Source organism: Cheilinus undulatus, linkage group 13, assembly GCF_018320785.1.
Source record: "Cheilinus undulatus linkage group 13, ASM1832078v1, whole genome shotgun sequence".
NCBI lineage: Eukaryota > Metazoa > Chordata > Actinopteri > Labriformes > Labridae > Cheilinus > Cheilinus undulatus.
Window position 1 is genome coordinate 32898042 of NC_054877.1, and position 24553 is coordinate 32922594.

General features: G+C 39.5%; 1 protein-coding gene across 1 annotated transcript; it reads left to right on the forward strand.

The window, feature by feature from the left end:
* Positions 1-2610: 2610 nt before the first annotated feature.
* znf644a (zinc finger protein 644a) lies at positions 2611-22805 on the forward strand. The gene is made up of 6 exons (XM_041803209.1): positions 2611-2809; positions 10178-12656; positions 13230-13817; positions 17570-17695; positions 18573-18675; positions 21825-22805. Exons 2-6 carry the CDS (start codon positions 10181-10183, stop codon positions 22009-22011), a joined length of 3480 nt encoding a protein of 1159 aa, XP_041659143.1. The 5' UTR covers positions 2611-2809; positions 10178-10180; the 3' UTR covers positions 22012-22805.
* Positions 22806-24553: the final 1748 nt, after the last annotated feature.

Consider the following 24553-nt stretch of genomic DNA (forward strand, 5'->3'; position numbering starts at 1 on the left):
TCAATTCTGGAGTGTGATGCTCATTTCTCTGGTGATAACTGTGGGAACCAGTGAAGTTTAAAAATCAATACATGCTTAACTGTTATTTGCTTCCTTCTATGGTGCCTTAGAAACAGGCAAAATGCAAAAATCCAAGATGGCAGCGTCCTTGGAGGGGACCCTCCCTATGTATGAATAAAAGGCATATTCTGAGTTAATTTAAAACATAAATTTAAAAAATGTGTTATCGGATGTTAACACTAATTTAGATCAATCTACTTATAAATGTTATGTTTCATTTTAACCAAGCTTGTTTTGCTAAATGCTACTAGGCTAAATATTACACACTGTACCTTTAAACTGTTTGCAGATGTGAAATTAAAAAAATCGTAAGCCATTTGGCCACAAAAATGAAACATTTTGCTTTAATACAGTTAGAAATAGTAGGCATGCAAGATATTGGATATTTGCCAATATTTGATATGCCAATATTTACAAATTAATTTTGGTCAACACTGATATTGAAATACTCCTAATAAAGAAAAAGATTTAAGCTGACAAAGATCTCTTAGTGCAGCAGCCCTAAACTCATTTACTTATTTGTTCATACAGCCAATATCTACAGCTGATTTAGGCAGATTTATTTAGTCAAAATATCAGTTTTAAATATTGGAAAAAATTTTCACATCTGCCGATACCAATAATTCACTTTAAAGGCCAATATATGCTGATACTGATCATACCAATAATATTGTGCACCACTTACAAATAGGAATGTTATGATGCACCACACATATCATGATACTGGGCTCATGGAAAGATATTAAATTACAATATGTAGCTTAAATATTTTCTAGTTATTATACAATGAGATTGAGGTCAATTTCTGAATAAATACTAAAACTATCTTTAAAAATCTCTGACAACCGCAGGCGAAATATATGTTTTCTATATAAACTAAATTTAGGTTGTATAGTTACTATTACTGTGAATATTTTCAATTTATTTCAATGAATTAATCACAGGGGGTGAAAAATGTGATAACAAAATATATGCTTATTAATCTCACTGATGCCATCAAACAACTGCATAAAGTAGCTTTGTAACTTCCTTTGTAACATGAACACATAAAAAACTGTGCTCCTATTTTTTTTAAATTAAATGGTGGATAAACCCCAGGCACCACAGATTAACACCATCTTAAATTGACTAGTAAGTGGACAATCTGTCCTTGGTATCATTCTTGTTTCACGAGCTTATACAAAGTATTATTGCCACTTATTAATATTCTTTTTTCTCATTGTTTTGCCACTTTTACTATTAAGTCTACCAGTGATGCAATCTTTCTCAAACTATCGACATAAGCAATTAAAAACAGAGTCGATCAATAATCTGATTATTTTTTTAATCAACTGACAGCACATTACTGATAAACATGCATTTGTCCTCATCAAAATACTTAGGCTATAATATCTAACACATTACATAAACAATAAATCAGTATCGCTTTGTTTTCTTTGTCACAAAGGTTGTTTGACTGGTCCTTTTATTTATATTTCATTTGAATTGTATGGCGAAATATTCATAACATTCCTCAGAAAAATCCCTACAAATTAAGATTAATGTTTGACACCAATTTATAGGAAATAACTCATAGCTCTTGAAAAGGCCTTAAAATCAAAATATAGATAAAACTGTAATGGTTAAAACGGAACTATTCTGAACTATTTCTACTTGTCGAAGTAGAGGCCAATTTTAGCTTGTGCTATGAGCTAGCAACATAAAAAGCGTTTTTAAGCTATTTCATTGGTGACACAGTTTAATTAGCTATCATTCAGTTTTATAGTTACGTAATATTTTACGGTTTTTAAGTTTCCAATCCTTCTCTATCAGCAAATTTTCTCCTTAAACGTTGAACATATATATGAAAGGTTAGGGGTTACTTACATTGGTTTATGCTAGCGCCTCTTTCTAAAGGTTGCACGCGATTCAAACAGCTTAAACTTTATAACTGGCATATACCCATTCAAAGTAACACTTTAAAAGCTAGCTATTCTTTGTCAAAAAAAATGTTAGCTGTGGCCATACTTCCTCATCTAAATTTTAAAAAGTCCAGCAACATAAGATGGTTATCCTCTTATATGCTTTTTACTTTATTATTATGTGTTTAGACAGTGAAATTTTTCTTTAAACCCACTGGCTGAGAATAAATGAACCGGCTAATCACCTGATACAAAGGCAACAAAGACCGGTGAGACCGCAACCATGGGGGGATAGTGGTTGAATCTCTCCTATGTGGGCATACAGCTCTTTAATGGGTCGCACTTCAGTGATAACTTAAAATTTCTAGAATAAATGTTATCATTAAAAATTAAAAAGGGACAAGTGGAGTATTCACTTATTTTATCAATTAATACGGTGATTAACCGCCATCACCCTGAAAAAAAATCTGCTACCCAAAGGAGATGGTCATTAACTCAGGTTTTTTATGCCTCCCATCTGGAATGAACCATTACAAATCTTTCGGGGGAACATGGCGCCGGCGCTAAAACATTACATGCCGAAATATTAGCAGACACGACTTGAGTAACAGCCGAAACGTAGTTATTTTGATAGAACGTTACATTATGTGTCGTTAATATTGGAGTTTTTATTTTGTGTTTTACGCCAAAGCCGAATGTATGGACTCTTACCCGTACAAAAGAAATGATCTGTCCCACACCAGACCACCACGGAAAATGGCGACTGTGAAATAGATGGAAGACGAAAGTAAGAAATTATTCAATGCAGCGTTTAATTTTCGCCCTGGCCCCATCTACACAACTCGGAGGTAACGTTTCTTTGTTTATGGTCATTTTCTTGATGTGTAAATGGTATACAGCCAGGGTCGATCGTCAAAAGCTGTAGTTTAGCCCGAGGAATAGGTTTTGGTATGGAACAGCCTTAATGGAATGGTCTGCAGCTCCTGCAAGCAGCATCCAACAACACAGCGTGATATAAACGCCATCGGAAAGCAACTAAACACGGACGAAACCAAGTATAAATGGTGTAGTTTATCTGTATTTCCGCATCTTTGTAAACGTATTCCAACTATTGTTAGTTGGCAGATAACCGAACTCCTATGCTGAAAGTTTTAGCCTCACACCAAATCCACAACTGCTCATCAAAAGCCATGTACGGGGGTCCATCCCTTAGCAGATTCTGTGTTTGAATATTAAGGTAAAAACAGCCTTTACTGCCATAGCAGTATTCACTTGGTATGACACTTTTATTGCCCTTCAAATCCAGGACCTCTCACTCCGGCGACCTTGTAGCGTTATAAATAGCTTCAATTAATCTTTTCAGCAAAGTCTGAGGTATGAATTATGTTAAACTACACTTAATCTTACACTGTTAATGTAGATGGAGCCAAGAATGCAACTCTGGTGGCAGTCTAAGTAACTAAACTGCTAACTTTAACATCCAGCAAGCTCATTCTGATAAACAGGAACTACCTGTGTCAAAATCTAGCTAATAAAACATGGGTAAATCTCAATAATAGACATGTGAAAGACAGGTATTTGGCTGATGTCCCTGCTCTATTTTTGACATTTAGTAAAACATGCTAAAACTGCCAGTAATCATCACTGTAACCAGATGGTTAAAGCAATCTAAACCGTGCCTTATTTAAACTACAATATGACTGCAAATCATAATGATTTCAACAATTATTTGACAAATCAAAATGTTTTCTCAACAGCTTGGTCAACACAATGTCCAAAAAGTGTAAAAAATAACTTAATTTGTATGTCACTCTACATATCTTTTCAGAGCTATCCGTGTAGTACGCTAAACCTAAATTTTCCAGCGTGCGTTAGGGCTAGCTACTTTACCCAAGATCTCGACTGCTTGTCACTGTTGTAAATTTATTTGACTTTCACAACTCACACACCTGCATACGTATTGTCTTAAGGCAAATTTGTGTTCCCATTACATAGGAAAACAGATCAGCGCATTTTAAACAACACAACTGTCCCTACCAAGCGGCAACCTTTGGTACTGAAAAATGAAGCCAATGCGGAAGTGCAGAAAATTGCGATATGGCGAGTGTCCACTTGAGGCTGGCTGCAGGAACAGCGGAAGTCCCATCTGAACACATGTTTAAAGGCTGTTTTTTACTGTAGAAATAAACTGGTTTACAGCCTGGTTCAAAAAATGAAATGTGTCTCTTTAGCTAATGTCCTCTCACTGTACGGGGAGGTGACTTTCTTTGTACCACAATCGTTAAGATTATATTTAGAAAAAACCTCACTGCACACTGATTGGCACGTCTAATATGATTGACAGATAGCTTGACAGGCAGATGCTACCTCCAGAAGGACAGCTGTAGTGCTAGCTGAGCTGACAGGAAGTTGAGCTCAGTGGGCGGGCCGTTAGGTGGATCCAAGCGGCAACCTCCGGTCCTGAAAAATGAAGCCAATGCGGAAGTGCAGAAAATTGCAATACCGGGAGTGTCCACTTGAGGCTGGCTCCAGGAACACCGGATGTCCCGTCTGGACACCTGTTAAACAGCCGGTTTTTACAGTAGAAATAAACTGGGTTACAGCCTGGTTCAAAATACCAAACGTGTCTAGTTAGCTAGTGTCTAGATGTCTCAGCCGAACTTTGGATCAACCTAACGGCCAGCCCACTAAGCGCAACTTGTCAGCTAGCTAGCTAGCATTCTGGTTGACAGAAACTTAGCCTCTTAGCCATCTGTCAATCAAATGAGACGTGCGAATCATTGCGCAGTGAGGTTTATCCTAAATGTAATCTTAAAGGGATACTTAAACATTTTGACAAATTTGCCCATTGCCATAATTCCTACAGTCTTAGTAATAGGTTTCTTATCTCCAGTTGTCGGTGCAAGCTATTTTTAGATCGCCACTGCCGAGTTCGGACCTGCTGTGCCAATTCAGTGAAAGCAGACGATATTCCGGCTTTCCCTCATCAAACTCATCAAATACACAATCCAACAACTCCAAAATGCTCTCGTGGACAAGTTGTAACCTGTACATTCACCACGCTATGAATTAATAACGTATACTTATGTAACATTACGACACATGAAGCAAATACTCGGAACTATTTCTTGAGTAAACCACTGGGCGGAGTGACACAGTGCAGCAGCCATGTCTGGAGTGTAGTTCCGGCTTTGCATTTAGCTTTAAAACCTCTCCGTCTCATAATGTTCCATGATTATTTCATATCCTGGTGAATTTACAGGTCACAACTTGTCTACGAGAGCGTTTTGGAGTTGTTGGATTGTGTATTTGATGAGTTTGATGAGGGAAAGCCAGAATACTGTCTGCTTACATTGAGTTGGCACAGCAGGTCCGGTAAGAAACCTATTACTAAGACTATAGGAATTATGGCAATGGGCGAATTTGCCAAAATGTTGAAGTATCCCTTTAAGATTATATTTAGGATAAACCTCACTTTGCGCTGATTGGCACGTCTCATTTGACTGACAGATAGCTCGACAGGCAGAGGCTAAGTTTCTGTCAACCAGAATGCTAGCTAGCTAGCTGACAAGTCACACTTAGTGGGCTGGCCGTTAGGTAGATCCAAGGTTCGGGTGAGACCGCGATTTCAATATGGAAGCCTCTGCGGATTGGCTTCAAGACCTGTTTGAGTCTGCCTATTGTAAGCAGACAGCTGACGTCACACAGGTTTTTCCAATTCTTTCTACAGTCAATGGTCACTATCCACATACTCACGCATCTGCTATCCGCTAGAGTACACTGTCTTATGCTTTTTCGTTGCTCCTCTAATTGCCCCACGTCTAGCAGTTCTGCTGGTGTGAGCTAACATCAAATATATATTAGTAAATTCTAACAGCCCACACAATATCTATCAATTTGACTCAGAAATTTAAAGTCCTGCTATGGGTTGCACCAGCTGTGTGCAAGTTCCAGTGTTGCCTAGTTTGAACGCAAGTTCTTAAAATGTATTTTACGCTCTCCTAACATTTAAGGTGCTTCACCAGCTGTGATAGTTTCAACACTGACATAAGTTATAACTTAAACCTTACACTGACCTACTTGGTGTAAAGTCCTCTGTGGAATATGGTTGTCATAGTGATAGTTCTGAGAGAGGGGATAACCTGGAGGATGACGAGGAATTGAGGATTTTACTGGCACTTTGGTGTAAGCACTGCGTTCTCTTTGATAAGTGGCATTGTTGATTTCTATGAGTGGTGATCATTTCCGCTGTCCACTGTTAAATTATCTTGTGTTATTAGCGGTTTCACCACTGGATGTCTGTGTTACTAGTTTATACTAACTCTAGTTTTAGGCTGTAGGCTTCAAAACGCATATATGCAAAATGCCTTGTCATATTTTTCATCCACTCTGGGTGCTGTTTTAGGATTAACGTCAGTTAGCATAAATTATTATTTATTTATTTATTTATTATTTTTACTAACCCTACCCTGTTAGCATCCGTAGCAAACACTGAGTTAAAAAAATGCTTTTCAGTGATTGGTTTTAAAGTAAGAGAAAATGGCTTATCTGCAACAATATTTTGCTTCGTTTGGACGTAAATCTACTAGTTAAGATCAACCTTACATTTCTGTCAACCGATCAGTGACACAACTTAAGTTATATCTTAACTAGTTTAAGCATAGGGTTTAGGGTGGACTTTATGCCATACCTTAAGACAGAACTAACGCATAGCTGGTGCAACAGGCTGCAGCTTTTTAAGAATATTTTTCCTTTGTTTTGTTCTGCTCTGGCTTGAACTGTTGGCTACATTGCTCAACACTGCGCCCTAGATTACTGGTGGTATTACAACGTTTTGGGCATAACCTATTTGCTTGCATTTCAGATATAAGGTATTAATAAGCCTTTAGGTTACAATAGTTCATCTCAGTTAGCATTACATACACCACGGCAGCCGTGACCAGAAAAAGGCTGTTTGGAAGTGCACTGACCATAAAGATAACGATAATGTGCAGTGTTAGATAGTGTCAAACCTGCATATCAGAAATATTAGTTTGACACTTTACCAAATGTGACTAAAGAATAAGAAACTAGCAGAAAAAATAGGCAGTCCTACAGATCACCATTTGCTAGCCCTGTTTGAAAACTAAGCTGTTATACTAACATTAGTCTGCTAATGAAGACAGTAATGACTATGGTTGTTATTACTGACTGCTGAAGTGATTAGTCCCCTTGACATACACTATATTATCCAAAGTATTCACTCACCTGCCTTGATTCACATATGAACTTAAACAAAATCCCATTCTTAATCCATAGGGTTAATATGACGTCTGTCCACCCTTTGCAGCTATAACAGCTTCACCTCTTCTGGGAAGGCTTTCCACAAGGTTTAGGAGTGTGTTTGTGGGAATTTTTGACCATTCTTTCAGAAGCCCATTTGTGAGGTCACACACTGATTTTGGACAAGAAGGCCTGGCTCTCATTCTGCTCTAATTCATCCCAAAGATGCTCTAGCGGGTTGAGGTCAGAACCCTGTGCAGGCCAGTCAAGTTCATCCACACCAAACTCTCTCATCCATGTCTTTATGGACCTTGCTTTGTGCACTGGTGCACAGTCATGTTGGAACAGGAAGCGGTCATCCCCAAACTGTTCCCACAAAGTTGGGAGCATGGAATTGTCCAAAATCTCTTGGTATGCTGAAGCATTCAGAGTTCCTTTCATTGGAACTAAGGGGCCAAGCCCAGCTCCTGAAAAACAAGCCCACACCATAATCCCCCCTCCACCAAACTTTACACTTGGCACAATGCAGTCAGACAAGTACCGTTCTCCTGGCAACCACCAAACCCAGACTCGTCCATCAGATTACCAGATGAAGAAGCGCGATTTGTCACTCCAGAGAACGTGTCTCCACTGCTCTAGAGTCCAGTGGCAGTGTGCTTTACACCACTGCATCTGACGCTTTGCATTGCACTTGGTGATGTATGGCTTGGATGCAGCTGCTTGGCCATGGAAACCCATTCCATGAAGCTCTCTAGGCACTGTTCTTGAGCTAATCTGAAGGCCTCATGAAGCTCTCTAGGCACTGTTCTTGAGCTAATCTGAAGGCCTCATGAAGTTTGGAGGTCTGCGGCGATTGACTCTGCAGAAAGTTGGCGACCTCTGTGCACTATGTGCCTCAGCATCTGCTGACCCAGCTCCGTCATTTTACATGGCCTACCACTTCATCATTCCCAATCAGTTCCACTTTGTTATAATACCACTGACAGTTGACTGTGGAATGTTTAGGTGTGTGGAAATTTCACAACTGGACTTGTTGCACAGGTGGCATCCTATCACAGTACCACGCTGGTATTCACTGAGCTCCTGAGAGTGACCCATTCTTTCACAAATGTAAACAGTCTGCATGCCTAGGTGATTGATTTTATACACCTGTGGCCATGGAAGTGATTGGAACACCTGATTCAATTATTTAGATGGGTGAGTGAATATTTTTGGCAATATAGTGTACTTGAGAAAAATCAGTTATTTGTCCATAAGGTAAGAGAGTATTCAAGTATTGAAACTACAGAAAGTGCCCATACCTTGGGTCAGTAGCAGCTTCTAGTAATAGCTCATGAACTTCCAAGTCAAAGCTCCACATAGAAACTGTGGAGCATCCACAGAACACCAGTTTTAGTCAGACTAACATGCCTTAATCCTGTGTGCCACTTGGCAGCCAAGGTCAAGCTCAACAGCATCTCTTTTGTCCAGTGTTTTTCACCTCTGCTAAAATATCTGGTGACCAACTGCAGTTCTCGGGCCCTTGGGACATCCAAGGGATGATCAGGGGCTCATGGCAATCTGTGTACCTGCCTTGGCAGTACCTTAGGCCAAGCTTGCTCACCACATCCAACACCTGGACTTTGTCATTTGTTCAAAAGATTATTTTCCCATGCCCCTGGTAATATGCAAGGACGTCCAGAGCACAACAGGGGTGGTGCCCTAAGGCCGGCTTACTCGCCATATCTACACCTTACTTCAGACTCAGTTTTTGACTCAAACATGCCTAAAATTTCTGCACAGTACTACTGTATATCAGCTGTACAAACTGGGAATAAGTTTCTTGCATGAGAACAGATCAACGTGTGACTGTAGCAGCTGGAGATCAAACCCCCAACCATCCGGTCAAGTCAACTGTCTACCAACTGGGCCACAGTGGCATGGCTGATATGACTGCAAGCTACCACAGTGTTGCTGTTGTCAGGAGGCTGAAGAGCAGCCTCAGTTCCTCATCTTTATCTGTTTAGTTGATCAAGGTTTAAAGCCTTGGTTGATCTAAAGTTGGTTTGAAATGACATTTTCAATATGATGTCCACAGATTGTCCTTCATAGCCCCGAATGGCTGAAACCACCCAGGGTTTGTCCAATAGTTCCTGCAGTCTATGCTTTTAACTGACTTGACAACTTAAGGCTGTTTAATGTCAAGGTCGGTGGATACAAAAATTTGTGTTTTCAGTTGCCCTACCAAGGGTACCACTGGGTCATTTTCAGTTGTTCTGTCCATGAACAAAAGGGCAGCTCTGAGAAATTGAGTCTGTTGGTTCTTCTTCCTAGAATCATGGTTGAATACTTGCAAGCAAGTGTTGAATCGAGTATTTGCAATGTCCATTTGATTATACCGTACAGTTGTATCATTCAGGTGTATCATTAGGCAATACACAAACATGAGCCAACAACTCACTTTCCATGAGGCTCTTCTACTTTTCAAATCTCTTTTGTAAAATTCTGAAGAAGGTCCAGGAAAGAATATTTTTCAGCATTGCAGGGAACTGTGAAGGGTAGATGATGCAGCCTTAGGCATTCGTGAAATGCTCCAGTTTCCATAAAGGGTTACTCCTTGTTAGGACCTGTTGAGTTTAAATCTGAAGAAGTTTTCCCTTGGTCCATTTAAGTATGTAGTGGTACCGATGGCCCACTCTGCAGTGAAGTAAAGCTCAGCTTCTGTGTTGACACTCCTGCTGCATCTCCTGCAGATAGCATACCATCTATTGATAAATACCTCATACAACCCCACTTCAAAATTACCAAGCTATCCTGAAACAACATCCCACAGAGATAAAATGCCAATATTACAAAATCAGATGTGTCTTACTGTACAAAAGTATAGTACCTTCTGCCTAACATAGTGGTGGATTTTGCGTAAAAGCACTTCTGATTGAGGAATATCTAAGAAGGCTGTACTTTTCTTTTTTCAGGTCATGGCAGCTGAAATGTCATGTCTGACAGGTGTTGATGAAGATGACAAAGATGCAGAAGCTGAGATCAATGCCTTCACACTCCTGCAAGAGCCAGTGAGAATGGCGCAGGAAGCTGCCTCTTGCATCGATTCTTTCGGCAAGCCTTCTTTGAAACAAAACAGTGTCCTGGATGTTCTGTCAAACACGGACATGCTGTCTCCTGTCGGCCTGGGAAATGGGCCTTCTTCCCATCAGGCTACACAAGCTCATGAACTTAACAGCATCTCCGCAGAGAAAGAAGAGACAAAAAGCATCACTCCACTTAAAACTGTGCAGGAAATTGACACTGCAGGGATTTGGGGTTTTGACGAAGACTCACCTGAGAACTCGTTGGATAATTTCAGTGGTGCCAGTGACCTTCATTGGGACCCTCACAAAGAGCTCATGCAGTTTCTCTGGGAAAGCCATGGTGATTCTCCTGGTGAGGAGTCTAAAGACGAAGTCTCTGCTGCCAATAACCGACGAAGAAGGAAACGGAAAATGGACATGGTTGTCATGGTGGATCCCTCAGAAGACCTTTATCCTGATCTGAGCCCCAAGTCATCTGAGGAATCTGACACTGGCCAAGAAGATTCCATTCCTGTCAACAAAGTCCAAAGGTCAAGGAAGTTCTCAAAGTCACAGTTGTCAACAGAAAAGGTTTCCAGGTATCCCAATGGAACTGTGAAGTCTATCAAAGGCATTCTCTACAATGGACCTGCAAGAAATTCACACAATAACAGTGTAAGTCACGGGGTTTCACCACTGAAAAGAAGTCTAACAATAAATTCCCATTTAGAGGAGAAGCCAACACATTACCCTTGCTCAAAATGTAAGCTCATTTTCAAGAAAGAGCATCATTTACGTCGTCACATGAAGTCTCATGTTCGAGTTGACCCTCCTGATGTCTCGCCAAAGCCTTTCATATGTCGCGAATGTGGACAGTCCTTCAGACAAAGTGGTTCGCTCATTGAGCACATGGCTGTCCACCAGGAGAAGAGAAAGAGACTCACTGAAGAGATCAAAGGCATGAACGACAAAAAGAAAGAGGAGAGAAAAAAGCTTTTCTGCCCTCAGTGCACATTTGTTACACACTGCCCAAACACATTTGTCCAACATGCAAAGACACACGAGAAGGACAAGAGAAAGTTTAGATGTGACAAATGTAGCTTCAGGTCTCTAAGTGAGAATGAGCTGAGGAGACACAACATTATGCAGCACACCGTGATCACCGTTAAGAAGCAGATTGAAAAAGATGACTCTGAAATGTTCTCCTGTAATGTTTGTTCTTATAGAGCACCTAGCAAAACAGTTTTTAAGAATCACCTTCTGCGGCGCCATCAACAGACTTTTGAGGAATACGAAGCTGTGCTACGTAGTGAGAAAACTGCATCCTCATCTAAGGAACAGCATGTGCCTACTTGTAAAACTCCAGTTGAAGATGCAGAGTTTACATCTAAAATCTTGATCAAAGATCAGATCTCCCCTAAAAGAACTTCTTCTCCTAGCGAGTCTAGTGACATTTCAGACCTGTTCAAAAATAGCAAGATAAAGAGAGGTCTCAAGTCCCAACAAACAGAGTCAAAGCTTGACAAGTCTATCAGTGTTCTTCTGTCCCGACAAAGGAACGGAAAGAAGAACGCAGAACAGAAGAAGGAAAGCAGTAATTGCACCACATCTGTTCAGAACTCCAGTAGTGACAAAGAGAGTGCAGGAACATTGGCTGTAAAAGTTGAAGAACCAGCTTCAACCCAAGTCTGCAATAGAGTGCCATCAAGTCCGACAAAAAATGATCTTAACTGCAGTAGTGTACCCAACTTGAACGAAGATCAGTCAACAGTCAAGAAGTCGCCATCCAAACGGAAAATGTCAACCCCATATCGAAACACCTCTGACCAAGACTCATGCTTCATCTTACCAAAACCAAGCCCCAAGAAAACAAACCAAGAAGATGACGAGTCAGACTTTGACGACAAAGACGTTTTCAAATTTAGGGACACAGATGTCGTCTCCAACCGTTTCGACAAAGATATCAAGAAAGAAAAACACATCATTTATACATATAGCAGAAGAATGTCTATGAGGGGTGCCCTGCAAGCATCGAAAAAGCTGTTTGAGAAAATAAAGACAGAAGAGCAAGACAAAGATGACTTTGAAGTCAAAGAAGAATGCATAGAAACTGATGTATTTCAAGAAAACTTCGAGGAACACCAAATACCGCTGAGTGAATCTTTCTCAGAAGATGTGTCAGACTTGGATTTGGAACGGAAGAGCTGTCCATACTGTCCAGCAGTCTTTGAGTCAGGCGTTTCATTGTCCAACCATGTCCGAGGGCATCTGCATAGGGTTGGACTGAGCTACAATGCACGCCATGTAGTGTCTCCTGAGCAGGTAGCTACTCATGATAGAAGGCCAAGAATTCGTCGGAAGATGTCTGCAATACGGAAGTTGAAAAAAGGTATTTATATGCTTACTAAACACCCTTTACTGTAAGAAATCTCTGTTTTATAAGAGCGTTTTTTTTTTTTTTTTTTTTTTTTTAATGTGTCTAGGTTCTCCTTTCTCCAGGTCATGGTTGTCCTAATCTTCAGCAAGGGGGCAACTGGACATGGTTGAGGTTATTGAAGATCAACCAAGTTCTTCAAGAACCTCAACCAAGTCCAGTTGCCCCCTAAACAAATATTTTAACAACTTCGATTTTAGTGGCTATTGGCTCACCAGGGCTGCTTATTACTAGTCATTGGTTGTCATTGCTGAGATCTTACTGTTTGCATCATCTTAGAAACATGTTTTTATGAAGCTTTTTAGTACTTTGATATGCTGATAAGGTAGCCACAAGACTGATGAACTACCTCAAAACCAGATGTCTCACCAAAGCCTTTCATATGCAAACACTGATTTTAGCACATGCCCTGTAACTGTTCTTCAATGACACAAAGTTTATGATATTGTAATCGCACTATACAATGTTGATGCTTCATAATGACTTTGTGACTTTAACTCTCTCTTTTTTTTTTTTTTTTTTTTACAGCATTACAGATGGAATCGGATCCTGATGCTGTCAAGAGCATTCACTCTTGTCCATTATGTGGGGACTCATTTGATAACAGGACTGGACAATCCAACCACATACGAGGCCACCTCAAGAAGCTTGGTAAAACCTTTTCCAAAAAGAACAAGTCACCCTTATTTTTACTCCGGGAACTGATGCGAGACAAGAAGGAGTTCCAGCGGGCACTTCAAATTCTCGGAAAGAGACGGAACCATTTCCAATATGGTGCCTCACCAAAGCTGTCCAGTGTTGATTGTTATAGGCCCATTGGATTCCCAAAAAGAAATTCTATTCACAGTGTTTGCACTGAAACTGGACCACGGACCCACACATTTTCCTTAGAGGAAATGGACTCTGATGAAGGACAACTAGAGACTAAGCTGGACGTTAAAAATGCTCTCTCTGGCACTACTGCCTTGATAGGAATTCTGAAGAAGAGGAAGTGTCAGGAAGACGGTAGACTAAAGGGGTCCTCTCAGATGTCAAAAACCAGTTGCGCAGTTCCTTCAAATGGTGAGCACTGTCCAGGGTCAAGAGTTGCATCATCACTGCCAAAGTCAACATGCGGTAGGTTTCTTCCCTATCCTTTTTATTTAGATAGGTGAGGGTAGAAGTTAAAGCCTACTAAAAGGTATTTATAAAATTGGTTCAGACTATAGAGACCCTGTGATCTCTTAATACAACAAAGGTGTGAGCGTACCTGGTTGTTTGCTTTTGTATGTCAGCCCTGTGTTTGGCTGGAGATCAGTCCAGGGTGTACCCCGCCTTATGTCCAGTCACAACTGGGATTGGCTCCAGACCTGGAACTGTATAAAGCTGTGTTTCCATCAGGGGGTCCTGTTTGATTCAGTTCGGTTTGGTATGGTTTGGTACGCTAAACCGCCAAATAGTTTGCGTTTCCACAGACACCCATGCTCTCACTTGGGTGGGCAGGGCTGTAATAGCATGAATGTGACATCACAGACAGCACGAGTCAGCTGTTGCAGCAGCAGAGTTATAGAAAGGATGAGTGACAGAAGTCAGTAGGGAATAAGCAGTAAACAGCTTTATTTCAGCTGAAAGTGCTTTTTAAAAAATAACTACATCTTCATGATGTTAACCGCTGTCAGTAAAGATCCTCAGCTGATGGAATACGTGTACAGAGATGGATTGAGTTGTAACACTATGTTAATATGTGAATATATCTAGTCTAGAACAGTTTATACGACAAAATATGAAAGTTTAGAGCTGTACTATGAGAACTCGCCGCATTAAAAATAAAGTTAAAGTTCAGCTGGTGTTAAAATCAAGCTAGATTAAGTCAGGAATCCGGGGTGTGCTGATCTCGTTGTAAAATAGTCTGCAGCCTTAAGTTTTATGAGCCCATTCAACAACCGCAGAGCGATGTTTTCACAGGTTATTTAACGTAAGCAGTTGATTAATAACTAGTTACAGATGAGAATGAACTGTTCTAAGGTTTCGTATTCACAAAACTTCTGCATTAATGTAGTTTTTCATCCATCGCGGATGGATCAGGCTGATGTGAGCCTTTGGGCTCTGCTTTGTGTTCTTTAAATCATCCAGATAAACATCAGGAAACTTGATTTGTGGCCAGATACCAATATCCACAGACTAGGAAACAGTTTGGATCTCCATCTAAATATCCAAATATTTTCCATTTAGGCAGATATTAGTCAATTTTTCTCCCGTTTTCGCCCGCTTCTCACAGCGTAGACTTCCGTGTTTGAAGCCCGGAGGCGAGCAGCTGAGTCGCGCGCTGACTTGACGTCAGTGCAGCCCCTATTGTTGTGTGTCTAGCTCCACCTTTTTGGTATGGTTAGGTAAGATTGGCACCCCTACAGAAGGGTGCCGAAAAGTGGGACGGTACGGGTTGGTTTTTTAGGACCCTTTCTCTATGGAAAAGCCAAAAAAAGCGTGCCATACCGCACCGAACTGAGCCGGACCGCTCGGTGGAAACAACCTATGTGGTGTAAATAATGAATGGATGGATATTTGACTTGTGCCAAGAGGGTACTAGCTAAATGTTAACATAACCTTTCTAAGCAGATGGATTGGCCAGATTCCATGTCTGTCATCAGGCACATCCATCTTGCAAAGCTCCAATCTAAAACGATAATGCCAGGTCTGAGAACAACCAGACCAATCAGCATTATTTGAGGAGAGCGAGGCAGTAGCTACAGGTGGGGTTTATTTGTAATAGAAACCTGTAGCAACGGCTACTGTCGGTTTAGCTCGGTAGTATAGTGGCAGCTTCATCAGAGCTGGACTTTTTTTTTTAAATCAGAGCAAAGGGCATCACTGAAATGTTCTCTTGGCATAGAAGATGTTTTTACACTTCTCCTGACCAGCCTTGGCATGAGTTTTATCCACCACCAAATGTCCCCTGTCATTAAGTACAGCAGTGCCTGCCTGTCAAGGTCATTTTACAATTTGAGCTGCTCATGCCTACTACCTCATTTTGTCTTGTCACTCTGATTGGCCTGTAATGATTGTGACAGAACTTAGAAAGTAAGGAAATTTGTGTTTGGTAGATTATTTCTTTAGTGTAACAATGCTTTGTGGCAACGAATCTTATACTGCTGCAGAGCCTGTTTATTTCCCTTTAAATGTTGTCACATTTGTAAGGAACATGCATTGGGATGAGCAGCCCATGAAAAATAGGCCATATCTTCTCTGCCACTGCCAAACACCTTATCCTGCCATTGACTCTTGTTTGGTGGATTGGATGATTGAAGTCTGAAGACACAAGACATATTGGCAATTTAACAATTCATTCATTTAATAGACAGGAGCCTCTGTAATATGTGGAAGAACCACACACAGCCTCAACAGCCTGACACCTCCTCCTCAGCATGGTCACACACTGTCGTGGGCTGGCAACCCATTCTTCAACCAGCATTTGTCATAGCTCAGCCAATGGTGTTATGTTGGTCACTGGCACAAACAGCACGCCCAAGCTGATCCCACAAGTATTCAATGGGGTTGAGGTCAGGACTGCTGGCTGACCATTCCATCCTCTCCACTTCAAAATTCTCAAGGTAGTCTCTGATAAACCCTGGTCAGTAGTGTTGAGTGTTGTTATCTGGGAGGGTAGAGTTCAGTCCCAGGCTGAGATATGGGATGAATCTTATCTTGATATCTCTCGGCATTGAATTTGCCTACAATGATGACAAGCCTCGTTTTTCCAGTGAGGGAAATGCTGCCCCACACGATCACACTGCCTCAACTAAAGGATGTTAATCCATCGGTGCAGCAATGGGCAAAGCGTTCTCAGCATCTTCTCCACACTTTGACCCTGTGATCCAACTGCAATTCTTGGAGCAGAACCTACTGACCACTGTAGCACAGTCAGGTGCCAGATTGTCATTACCTGGGGGCACCAGAAGCTCAAAACAACAGTCAATATCACAGCAAAATAAGCTGTTTGGCTTTGGAAGAGAAAATTGGTCGAATTTTTCATGGGTGCACCCCACATCTCAGCTCTGCTGTTCATCTACAAATGCATGTTCCTTTCCAATGTGGCACAGTTTAAAAGGGCCATGAAGCATTGTTACAAGAAAGACAAAATCGAACTGATGCAAATTTCCTTACTTTTCATGCTAAGTTTATATGCTGGAAATATGATACAGTCTATCTGGCATGTCAGGTTGAGCATAATAACTAGATCTCAAAATGCTCATTTCAGTAAATACACCATGTTCTAGAAGTATACAAACATGTTACTTAAGGATTTATCAGAGCACAAATCATCAGATTGAAGTGTCGTCTGCATAAAGGTGTATGATGACATTGTCGAGGAATAATCACTTATTGCCAAAAAACAGAGGTGCATAATAATGTGGATGGTAATTATTTTTTGTCTTCATTCATAATCAAAATTGCTTTGAAGTGCTGAGTTGCAAAAAAATATCCATAAACACACAACGGAGCATGTTCCAAATACTACCAATGTGTGTGTTCTCTGATAATGGCGGTTTTGTATAAAGGTGACCACTTAAGAGAAGATATGGTTTATTATGACTGTAGTATTGAGACTTAGGAATGATTTCAGAGTACCAAAGCTACTTTTCATAGTGTAAAATATATTTGTTGTTGTCAGTTTAGTGACTCACTTTTACTCACTTCTGTTGCACTTTCTATTAACCGCTAACACTTCAATTTAGAATGCTAGTACATGTATGAGAAAGGCTTATGTTGAACCCAGTCCTTTAATTTTAACTTTTAAAGATCAAAAATCCCACAATGGCTCAGCACCACATAAAAATATCAGTCAACATATTCAAGTTTTCACCTTTTTGTTTGTTTTTGTCTTTTTACAGAGAAAGGTGAATTCAACACAAAGGTGTGTGTCCATTGCAATGCAACTTTCCACAGCGGTGTTAGCTTGTCTAATCACCTGCGGGCATATGCAAAACGAAAAAGGAATGCCTTAGGGGAGGGTGCAAGTAAGTGCTGTCACCTACCACTTCACATAGACACACAGAAAGGACCCACTTCACTGTCTATAGTATTTGTCGAGTGTATACATTTTCATAGAAGCAGTAATTTAAATCAACAATTGACACTTTAAAAAAAGTCACATTTGTGTGTGAAAGCATGTTAGCATTTATTCTGCAGTAATTATCTTCTGGATTCTACATTGAATCAAAAATCAAAAAGGGCAAATATAAAAGTATCACATGGTAATCTTTGTGTATGGATTTAAAAGATTCATTAAAGTGCTTTAAATATTTGGCTTGATAGAACTGCTTCAACAGCAATTGAGCACATCATATTTGCAAGTTTCACTTACTCTATAGTTTTGTGTACATGCGGCTCATGAAAGCTGCAGCATCAAAACCCTTCTAATTCTTACTGTAGTCTGGACGTAACAATACTTTGCAGTACAATCAAGAATTGATTAAAGATATGTACAATTTAAATTAATTTGGCAGAAATATATACTGTATTTTTTTTTCTTTAACCAGTATAGGGCACTATGAGCTTTCAGCTTATGTTGTTCAACATCTGTAGCTGAAACAGTAGCATGTACCAGCATCCCATGCAGCCCGGGTTCGAATCCGGCCTGAGGCCCTTTACCACATGTCTCTCCCCCACTCTTGTCCCTGTATTCGACTCTATCCACTGTCCTCCTCTATCAAATAAAGGCACAAAAATGCCCAAAAATAAATCTTTAAAAAAATAATAATAATAATTTTGTGTAACTTAATTATTTTTAGTTTGAAACATTACTGAATCACAGCAAGTATTTTAATTTTCTGAGACTTGTCACCCATTTAAATTTAAAAGTCTGGCTTTAACAAGGTGTTTTCTGTCTTTCAGCATTCGAATGCAAAATTAGAAGACAACGCTCAAGGCCAGGCCCAAAAAAGAAGACGCAGCCCTTGCCACAATCTCCAGAGGAAATGTACAGACTCACCTGCAGGTACTGTTATTTATTCTTGAGGAGTATAAGTTATTATTCTCCCTGTTAACCCAGTACACATAAAATAGCACATAAAGTAAAAAAAGATAGCCCAGATGTTTCTGTTGGCTGCTGTTTTTCGTAAACTTTAAGAGACACTGGAAAACTGTATTTAATGATGAGTGTCAAAATGTTTAAAAAAAGTAGCATGGATTCATAACTCTCATGTTACACAACAGACACTCAAATAAAGCCTGCCTCACACAATGGTTCCTATTCTCAACCATTTTTAATGTGAGAGAGCCAACACATGGCACCACATAATGTAAGATTTAAATGCTTTGCTCTGATGGCGTGTGGTGTTGAACAAGATGACCCACACGTCACACTACACACTAACAGATTCTGTACACCAACTACTGGAATCTCGACTTTCAAAACTCAGAATCTTATTCAGTCAATGTGGCTTTAGAGTAAATTAGTTAATGTGATGTGCTGTGTTAATTTCATGGACTAAAACTATGACTGAAATGTTCATCAACAGCATTTTTTCCATTAGAAAGACTAGCAAAAATTTGACTTTAATGCCTTAGTAATTTTTTTTTCTGTTTAGATGACTAAAACAAGACCTAAATGCAACTGAATAAATGTTTGGACTAAAAGTTAAGACTAAAATGTAAGGACTTTTTAGAGACCAAAACTAGACTAAAATATTTTTGGAGTTTTTGTTGACTAAAAATATTAAAGGTAACTAAAATGTGACTAATACTAAAAGACATTTAATCTGAAGACTTAAGACTGAGTAAAATAGCTGTCGAAATTAACACTAATGATGAGTTGTTAGCTACCTGCTACATCCATAGCAGTGGCATTTTTGGTCTGATCAGTTTAATTGTGTTACGTTTTGCAGGACACATCCAAACACTTTTGTTGCTGGCACAAATCACAAAGCTAGTCCTTCATTTTTTACATCCATCTAAACTTTATATTTAATGTTTACTTTCATTGCTATAGCTGTGTTTATTTTTCTTTTTGCTTTGGTCTGATCACCTTGCTTCCTGATTAGCTGTTACTCTGTTCCATGAAAAAGTTGTGCCTTGCCTCTTCGGCTGTCTTCAGTGTTCCCCCAACACAAGAGGATTTCTGTTCGTAAATATTGAACAAGTTTAATGTTTACATTCCTGGGTTGGAGCGGCACAGATCGTCTTTCGAGCAGATTGGGGGGGGGTGTTATTCTTTAACACCAAAGGAAGATGAAAGATGATCTTTGGAACCATCTTGTAAACAGGCCTTTACTGAGTTTGTTTGGCAGGGGGGAACAAAATCGGCTCAGATATCATATAGCGTGTGCCAGTGTCATGTTTCAAGGAAAAATAATAGCGTATCCCTCTTCTTAGCCCCAAAACACTACGCATGGTGTTGGGTGACACTTTCTCAATCAGTGCTGCACTGTAAAGAAAATTTGGCCCTGGCTTTATTTTTTGGGGGGGCCCAAACTGGCAGAACCGGATATACTGGTACCACTACACTATTTATACTATTTTTATAGGATCAAATCTTGAAAATAGGTTGTTAACATTGAAAGAATTAAGAAACCCTTTTATCGAAAGATCAGGTAATACAGTCCTTGTTTAAATTTGAATGAAACCACTGTAGTTTTTGTTATTGAAACTTTTGAGTGGGACTGGGATCTTCTTAACCAGCAGAGTAATCAGCAGAGTAGTTTATTCAGGCTGGTTAATGAATCATTAAAACACATCATTAACAGGATTTACTTTCTGGGATAGAAATTGCAAAAAATTTGACAAAACGGTGGGAAAAGACCATCGTGGCCCCTCCTTCTCTGTATCTCAAAAAAGTAGAATACAGAATGTTAAAAAAGTTTTATAATTTACAAAGAGAAACTTTCCTATAATTGTGAAAATCAACCTTTTGCTTACCTGTGGCTCGTAGAATCAAATATTTACCTGCCACTCACTTTTTTTTGGTCTACCATTTTTTCAAAATAAACAATATATATTATATATATATATATATATATATTATATACATTCAGTGAAGTAAAATGTTTCAGTGGCATTTTCCTGGATTATGAATGCCCAGCTTGCAAAAATTTAGATTTTTGTTTATGATTTGTGCAGTCTCACGTCAGAATTCAGGTCTTGTTTAACTATCATGGACTTAAGATGAAAGAAACATTGGACACCTTTCGCAGATACACCTCGCTGCTGTGCTACTCATATAGTCAGCACACAGTTGGCTGTAAACATTTGAGAGCAGCTCTGACATGTAGAGGAGGCGGCGAGGCTCTGGTCAGTGAGCGTGTAGGTCTGCTCAGTTCTGATCATAAAGTTGGGAGGAACAAGCAGAAAACTTTGACTTAATTTGCGCTGTTTAGCGTCACAAAATCACTCATCTAGTTACCTGCCCCAGTGGCTGGTATGCTGAGCAAATACACCCGACACTGATCAAAAATACCTGCATTTGGCTGCTGGCAGGTGCTAGTTGCCCACCCTGTTATACTCAGAGTGAAAAGTGGAAATCAAAAATCCAGAAACTCAAAATACAAGAATATTATATAAGACAAATCAATAAAATGATTTTTAATTTAGAATTGCCAATTTTTGTGAACCCATTCGTCAAGAGGAAGATAAGAGACACCAGAGCCAACAGGAGAGAAGAGCTGAAGGCTGCCATCAAAGACACCTGGGCTTCATAACAGCTCAGCAGTGCCACAGGCTGATTGCCTCTATGCCACAGTGTGTGATGCAGTCATTCATGCAAGAGGAGCCAGAGTATTGAGCGCATGAATGGACATACTTTTCAGAGCATTTAGGTTTCTCTATTATAAACCTTTTATTGATTGCTCTTATGTAATATTCTAATATTTTGAGATGCTAGATTTTTGATTTCCATGAGCTGTAAACATCAAGTTTAGAAGAAAAAAGGGCAGAAATATTTCACTTTGTTTGCTCAGGGACTGGTGCCCCAAGCAGTAGGGGTTAGCAACCATCTGGTTCCCATTTAAGTGCCTACAAGCTAAGGCTATAAGAAATGCCAACCTGCCATAGAGACTACTGACCCTACTTTCAGCCCTTTAGACATAATACTAGCGTGACCCAAATCATCAATTTTTACATATTTTCATGAACTTCTTCTTGTGTTTACAGGTTCTGTGACCTCGTCTTCCAGGGCCCCCTCTCTGTGCAGGAGGACTGGATTAAACATTTACAGAGACACATAATGAACACTAGTGTCCCTCACACTGGGCTTAGCATGGTAGAGGTCACCCCGCTGCCCAGGACCTTCAAGACTGACCAAGACAGCTCTCTGACGGCCACAAACGCTGCCTCATGAAGCCAACGGGGACCTTTTTAGATTTCACTAGACTGTATGTGTATGTACATTGGATGTTGTTTCACTTCTTTTTTTTTAAGTCAATGAAATACTGGCCAAAAGTACAATATTGCTCAATGATGAAGGTAACATTAGACGTTTGGAAAGGGGATAAGATTAATTATTTTGGATATTGTTACCTTTTTCTGTTTTTACATGGTTCCAAATGGACGGACTGTTTATTCTTGTTTTATGCAGTAATGTAGTGTGGAATCCATTTCTAATGAAGACAACTTTTACCTCAGATTTCTCATGGTTTAAGTAAGTTTCTGTCATAATTCGGGAGCACCTCTCTTCTTTACCAATTTTCCCATTTACATGAAACAAAATAATTTTCTTTTGTACTGCATCATGTTTAAACCCAGACCTACAGTCTTTTTTTAGGCCACATAGTGAGGCAAATGTTTCTGAGTGACGGCTCGTAACAACAACAGGAATCACGAGAAAAGAGTGAGCTACTATACGAGAACAAAAAAGAAAAATGTCTTCAGACTTGTTATGCATAGAAAGTGTTTTTATAGTTTTTCATTTAATGCATTGTTTCTAATACAAATACAAAATCTGAACTGAAAGGGGGTTTAAAAAGAGACCTAACAGGCACAACCAGTGCTGAGGATGCCCTTCATACAACATGTCACCTATATTTAATGTTTAAATATACTGTTTTGAGATAATTTAATTTTAAATGTACTATATCACACAGATACAATGCTTAAAACATTTGTGTTGTTCTAAATAAAAAAGAAACAAGTGGACATTTGTGATGTTTTTTTTTCCCACAATTTTAAAAACTTACATTTGATCAGTAAACAAAACATACTGAAAACTTTCTTCCTAGGGCAATAACGGCTGACGACCAGAGGGGTGCACCACAAAGCAAGATTAGTCCTTTGAGCTTCAAGTCAGTCTTCTGATGCTCTATTTGAACCTTGACAGATCATATTAACTAACTCCAAACTTCTAACCTGATCGGTACCAGGACAGTCACGGCATTTAACTGGCTGTAAAGTGCCATCGCTGTTTTTTAATACCTGAGAGTCTCTGGATATCAGATCTTCAGTTAAAGGAAAACTTTTTTGGAATTGTAATATTTCCTTCATAATGTCTCAGATATAAATGTAACATGCAACTACATGAACACATGGGCTACTGCATGGGTCACATTACTTAGCCCAGCCTTTCCCAAAATTCAGAGTACTGCAGCCCAGTTTTAACCCTGAAATTCTCCCGGAGCCCACAAACAACCTCAGACATCCATAAGACTCAAAGTGCTTACCTCCACAAGTTTACCTGAGAAATGAATTTTCTTGTGAAAACTGTTTTGTCTAACATTTCTTTGCTGCCTGCTTTCCAACTAAAATAAGCAGTGCCTCAAGAAACGTAAACATTGATAGGAGGAATTTGAGGAGTCAAAGTAAAATTAGCATCAGGTATCTGCAAAGTTGCCTACATTTTCCTTTATAAGATTCATCTCTGTAGTTTGTGACTAGGCAAACTCTATCCTAGCAAGGTTAATGTCTGCAGAAGGCCTGATGAAGTATAACACCAGTAAAACCATGACACTGATTCTGTAACAAAAGGGTGGCATTTAACCTAAATCTGTGCTTTTTTGTTTGTTCAGTTTTTAATTCTGGGAATTTCTAATTAGTAAACAAGTATTTTATGATCATATCAAACAGGGCTTCTGTTTCTTAAAATTATGCGTAGTGTTTTTATTTCAAGTTCCAGTAAAATGAAATGCAAACTTTGTGTCTTAACACACTAGATCTGTTGAAATAAGGCCGCTGTTAACGTGAAAACACTAAGATCTAAGTGTGATTGAATTTGTGATTAAGACCCTTAGAAAGTTGTTCACCTCTTTCCTGGCTTGGTTTTATTTGAGCAGGCCATCACCAGTCTTGATGGGGAAACACCCCCCCCCACAATACTGCGATATGAAATCACCAACAGTTTATCTAACTAGTCTGTTGTTAGCTGATCTTTTGTTCATTGTGAGGCAAACTTCCCAAATCTATCAGCCAAGGTCATTAAAAGTATAAAAATGGAGAGATTTGTGCCAGAAAACAGTACATTTAATCCCCAAATTCCGTCTCTTTGCTTTGGCACAGAGCCGGGCAACTGCCTCTGTTTAAAATGAGAGGATTGTGTTTTTCATGAGTGGGCGTGGTTTCAGCTCATTCATCTGAAGCCACACCCACACAATCCTAGAGCAGATTTTATTGCCTTAAAGGTGCAGTGTGTAATATTTAGCCTAGTAGCATTTAGCTGAACAAACTTGGTAAAATAAAGAAAAACATTTCTAAGATGGTCTAAATAAGTGTTTAGTCATCTAAATTCAAAAATAGCTATTTTGAAAAAACAACTCAGAATAAACCTTTAATTCATACATAGGGAGGGTCCCCTCCATGGATGCTGCCATCTTGGATTTTTACATATGTCCATGGTAACAGAGAGGAAAAAAGGAAAAAGCATAAATAAAGTTACTGTATTGTATTGAATTCTA